This window comes from Amphiura filiformis, chromosome 9, assembly GCF_039555335.1.
Source record: "Amphiura filiformis chromosome 9, Afil_fr2py, whole genome shotgun sequence".
In the NCBI taxonomy this organism is placed as follows: domain Eukaryota; kingdom Metazoa; phylum Echinodermata; class Ophiuroidea; order Amphilepidida; family Amphiuridae; genus Amphiura; species Amphiura filiformis.
In genome coordinates this window covers 65,189,477-65,195,156 of record NC_092636.1, presented here as the reverse complement: position 1 = coordinate 65,195,156, position 5,680 = coordinate 65,189,477, and the positions used below count along the sequence as shown (strand labels likewise).

General features: G+C 35.5%; 1 protein-coding gene across 1 annotated transcript; it reads left to right on the top strand.

The window, feature by feature from the left end:
• The first annotated feature begins 294 nt into the window (after nt 1–294).
• LOC140160393 (carbohydrate sulfotransferase 15-like) lies at nt 295–5,474 on the top strand. Its single transcript, XM_072183630.1, has 5 exons — nt 295–374; nt 744–888; nt 1,000–1,141; nt 2,491–2,638; nt 4,204–5,474. The coding sequence occupies exons 2-5, from the start codon at nt 842–844 to the stop codon at nt 4,407–4,409; spliced, it is 543 nt and encodes a 180-aa protein (XP_072039731.1). The 5' UTR covers nt 295–374; nt 744–841; the 3' UTR covers nt 4,410–5,474.
• Nucleotides 5,475–5,680: the final 206 nt, after the last annotated feature.

Below are 5,680 nucleotides of genomic sequence, written 5' to 3'. Positions count from 1 at the left end.
TAGGCAGCCATTCGATGATGTCAATGCCTTTATGCGTTAAGTAATTGATATAACGCCCATTCAAAGATGTATTTCATACCTGCCAAACACAAGTCACTTAATTTTGAAAAGTAGACGTTGAATGTATAATATAAATATTGATTGGCAAAATTTCACAATATGCCAGCGCTCAAATCGGACACAATAGAACAATAAACCCTGCAGTGCGCTGGCAAAAATGATATTTACTTCGCACTATATAGTCGTGCGGAAGATTCTTTTCATGCTCATTAAACTGTATAGAAACGGCCTTGATGCACGTGGAATATGAGGGAAATAGCTCCGAAATCTCTGTGTAGAAGCGTAAACTGCTCATTTGCATAACAAGGAACAACGTTAGTAAGAGCCAACGCCCTTAATATCAATTTAGTAGAGAGCGGATTTCTCATGTGGTTCCCAATTTGCAAACTTTAAATTGTCTAGTTATATGATGCTAGCGTACCGAGCAGGACATTTTGCATATGACGTTTCTGTAGTGTTTCCTAAGCCTTTTTAGAGCATTTTATTTAAAAGGTGCCCGGTAAGTGTGTGCCAAAATTGCTTCCCCCCCCCTCGGCGTACCAAATATTGCTTGCCCCCCCAACTTGCCAACAAATCTTTGCCGCCCCCCAATTGTACCACGCTCCCCGAGAGCTCATAATTGTTGCACAGCCCCTTACTGGCTTTTTCTTGTGTACTGCAATATATTCTTCCTTTTTCCTCAGGAGATGGATCACCGTCCTATTTGTGGGAAAACAATGAACTACCAAGGAACAACAATGGCGAATTAATATTTCTCTGGGCAGATGTAATCCATGCCGTGATGCCTGGAGCGAAAATCATACTTATTTTGAGAAACCCGACTGATAGGTACGTAAACAATCAACGTAATAGCCAATGTATTGCTAAAATAATAATTCAATTCTTAAATAAATAAATAAGTGATTAAATAACTAGTATTATTTCTTTTAATTTTGACAGAACAATTTCCGACTATTTCTACTCTGGTTTACATCAGTCTCCCACTGATTTTCATAGACACGTTCAAGACGCAACCAAAAGATTTAATAAGTGTCGGTTACGACGGAGTTACCGAGCATGTGCTTCCCGTAGTTACTACCCGGTAAGTAGAGACCACTTTATTGTGAGCACTTGTTGCCCAATTTTTGTGTAACATATTATGCGAAATTTCCCCCACAGTCGGCGTGTCTCAAGGCTCAATTTTAGGTCCTTTTCTTTTTACATTTTATATAACATTTACAAAATATCATCCCACCATAATTGCCAAAAATTAAAAGTTTTATATGCATACGATATACAGCAATAATGTTTCGTTCAAAAATATCAATATTAATGAACTCATTTATGGTTTTAATTCATATGTTATTCAATGGTTTGAACATTACATAACACATGTATAAATGATGTTCAAACATGCAGATTGCTATAGTTATTATGTGGTGTCCCATAGGGCTCAAATTTGGGCCCACTTCTCGTCATGATATGTCAATGATTTTAGTCATTCTGTTTTGAGATGTTCAGGTCAGCATGTACATGATGTATGCTAATGACACGACAATACTACAGCTCTTGAGGTGTTAGCGATATTGTGTTGGTAATATTGTTGATAAAATGAATGAAGATTTAAAACTAATTATGTTAGCCGTTGATTGATAAGACTTTGGGTCATTTATACTGTTTGGTGAAATATTAATGTCATCCAGATTTTAATATTTTGCTATAAATTTCTAATTTCAGTGTTATATCTAATACTTGCATATTCGTAAGTGTAATTTTATGTAGTCTATTCTAATACTCATACTAACTTATAATCATCCCTGATTAATACATTTTGTCCACAAGTCATCCCTGATTACCATAATTCGCCACCATTAAACTTAATCAAAAAACATTTTAAGGTGGTATTACACCCCCTGATAGATTTTGTGACTAATGTTGCAATTTTCTTAAAAAATAACTACACACTGATAACAAAAGTTATGTATATTATAGGAGCAAGGAATCCAATTACTGCACTGAAATTTCAGTGATTCAAAACAAGTGGTTATATGTTAAGAAATTATGTACATTCTAGCGGTACCTCTTTTCTTATCATAAATAACGTACCGCTTGTCTTGAATCACTGAAATTCCAGTGTAGTAACTGGATTCCTTGCCCCTAAAATATAACGTTTGTTACCAGTGTGTTATTATTTTTTGAGAAAAATGCAAAAATAGTCACAAATTTATCAAGGGGTGTAGTACCACCTTAAATTGTTTCATTAAAAATATTCATACAATGTGACACATACCATGTACCAATACGTCGCTAATGTGGGCGGTTTAGTAATGATTTTCACAAATTCTGATTGGATTGTCATGTTTTCAGACAGTTCATAATAGTGAGCCTATATAAATACCAAACCAAATTCGTGTTCCTAATAAAATGAATGTGTACTGAATTGTCTTTCAGAGGATTCAAGTAAGTGTGTACATTGCCCATGTTCGTGAATGGCTTCGCCTATATCCAAGAGAACAGTTCCTAGTACTACGGACTGAAGATTGGCATGATCATGCAAACAATAGTATGTTTCAAGAGATATTTAAGTTTCTTGAAATAGGTAAGTCGGATTACAGTTCACCCTCCCTTCAGCATGCTTCAGTTCTACTCCTCTCCGTACCTTTCCTCCTTCATTTTGATTCAACCTGACAAGAATAGTCTTTAAAAAATACAAAGTTCACGGATCAGGTGTATAGTAGGGGGATGATGCTAAGATCACAAAATGCCCTTTTAAAATGTTCATTTTAATCATGTTAATAATAAACGCCTGCGGGTGACATTGCCATTTTGATATCATTCTTCAAAGTTATCATTTTTTGTGTAACATTTTATTTTGACTAACGAAGAGAATTACAGTTATTCAGTTAATCATTCATTCATTTAATATACGTTTATTAACAACATAATAAACTCCTCAAAAAAAGTTTGGAAACTTTCAAAAACGGTTGTATATCAGAAAATTTTGAAATCTATCTCCATATTGTTTCATACCAGCGAAAACATTGTTCTTTTCTGTCAACAATGATACCTGATTTGTGACGATAGCTTATTCCACAGCTGAGTAACTTGCTTTGAAAGACAGAGAGGTGTCAAAGAAAATGTGCGAATCTGACCATTATCTGCGCTCATCCTATTGCTCTGAATGAATGAACGAGTGGTTTAATGCATGAATAAAAGAATGAATGAAAAGTTGTTTGCAGTACATCATGTTGAATGAAAAGTGCTAGGATGGGATTAGCCGTTCTACTACTTGTGGATTCAAACAGATCAACGCAAGTCAACCTATCTTGCTGGTCACTTCTTCATAGTGGTCATTTGCAAGAAATTTCTAAGCAAACATGGTTCGATTACCAGACCTGGATAAGGCTCGCGCTATTGGTCAGCTTGAGGCTGGCATACCACAGAATAACGGCAACATTTGGATTTTCCTGCAGTATGATCTCCAAGCTAAAAGTCAAGTTTCGTCAGACCGGAGATGTCAAAGACAGACCCAGAAGAGGCCATCCAAGAAAAACAACGGCTGCAGAAGACCGGTACGTGAGACTGACAGTACAAAAACCGTTTTTAATGAAACAGTGTGGTATTCCTTATTCATGTTTACTGATGCAAATGGCGCAGACAATGACAGATTTGGCACATTTTTTTTTAGACCTCCTTGTCTTTCAAAGACAGTTACTCAACAATAAAATAAGTAATGGTCACAAATTTGGTGTCATTTTTGACAGGAAAGAACAACGCTTGTATTGATATGAAATAATATGGAAATAGATTTCAAATTTTTCTGATATAAAGCCGTTTTGGTAAGTTTCCAAACTTTTTTTGAGGAGTTTAGATAAAATCAGAAGAAACGCCAATGTTGAGTACCGCATGCATGTGCGTGCAATCAACCACTGCAGCACGGGTACCGGGTGCAACAAGATTTATATTTGATGTCATCTTCAAATGGATATATTTTCAGATAGAATCACATTCGATTCGTCGGGCTCACCTTAATTGGGACAGTCTATAATTTAAACTAGTTGCGTTTAATGGTCCGTGATTAAGATGCTACCATAGCTACAGAATACGCGGTAGATATAATTTTTGTAATGTAAGATGATATTGTGTTTATTTATTTTTACACAGATGAATTATCCGAAGCTGAATTACCTGATTTAGAAGACGACCGAGTTTTGGTACAAATTGAATCCAAAAAAGCTACTGAAAAAAAAAGTCAAAAGTTGGGATATGTCCTGCCAGAAACGAGAGCTCTCCTCGATAATTTCTTTGTAAGATATAACAGAGAATTAGCTGAGTATTTAGGTGACGAAGCCTTTCTGTGGAACGATTAACACTTTGTTACGTATTGAATTCGACATTTCGATGCAGACAAAAGTGGGACGATGTGGGGTTGGGCTGTGTATCGGATGCCTTAAATGCTTTTGATTTTGAAAACAGGATAGCGACAATATTCCAATAAAGTCGACGGCTCTCTTTGGTTGTTTCTTCCTTTTTACAATTATTTGAGATTTCGTTAACCAGTACCGCTTTGTCACACCAGCAAGAGGTTTCACATCGTTTCAGTCTATAGTGGTTTGCAATCAAATCGGAGGCAACATTATTGAAGAGCTTGTTCCAAACCATGTTAAGTCCACAAACACATGTTTCTGATTTACCTATGCGATATTGCAATGGGTTTTGATGCTATAGCTAAAGTAATTTCAGTTGGATGTATCATTACAAAGCAAACAGTGGATGGATGCACAGCAACAATTCCGTGTGATGCCTTTGGTTCCCAAATGAGAACAACAGTCTACATATTGTTAAGCAACATTGTAGTGGTAAATAATGGCTTGTTAATGGACAACTCATTGTTGCTAATGTCAAACTTGTCAAAGTAATTATGATTGTATCACATAAGTAAATGAGAAACATGTGGTTGTGGACTTAACATGGTTTGGAAAGAAGCTCTTCAATTACGCAATACTCGAAATGGTCCTACATGTTCTTTTGGTTATAGGTCGATAGTCCGAAGGATCATTATTTCAAAACCCAGTAAATTAGTTATAAACCTACATAGGCGGCGGAAGGGGGGGGGGGCACTTGCCCATCGTGCATAATCTAGCTATTATACCTGTATTTACCATGTTTACCAAAAAACACCGATTTGTTTTAGTTTGTGCACAGAATGTCCACATCTGATCTTTTCCAACAATGACAGGAAAAGAGTTGATGCTTTTGAGATGTGGTGTTGCAGGAGGCTTCTGCTATGGATCATGAAATGCCCTTTTAACAATGAGATAAACATGTTACATTCATTTATCCAAACAAAATGTACATTTCATTTTATTATTTATATTGAAACGTGAGTTCAAAGTTGTGCTGAATGTTGGATTTTGCCAAGTCTCTTTTGCAATAAAATGTCTAATTCTATTTGGTTATAAGTCTCCATCATTCTGTGTATTTTTTGAAGTATTTGATTTTGTTTATTTATTTATTTATTTATTTATTTATTTATTTATTTATTTAAGGAGGCATCAGCTTCTCATTTTACTTCAATATTTCAAGATACTATTGACTTGATAATGAATATAACAATTATGCCTATATATTACCTTAGTTC

Bases quoted from the DNA above. Each gene is read 5' to 3' on its own strand.
- LOC140160393 (XM_072183630.1), top strand. From the start codon at position 842: ATGCCTGGAGCGAAAATCATACTTATTTTGAGAAACCCGACTGATAG. The intron at 889-999 runs GTACGTAAACAA...TAATTTTGACAG, and splicing joins TTGAGAAACCCGACTGATAG to AACAATTTCCGACTATTTCT. The intron at 1,142-2,490 runs GTAAGTAGAGAC...ATTGTCTTTCAG, and splicing joins CTTCCCGTAGTTACTACCCG to AGGATTCAAGTAAGTGTGTA.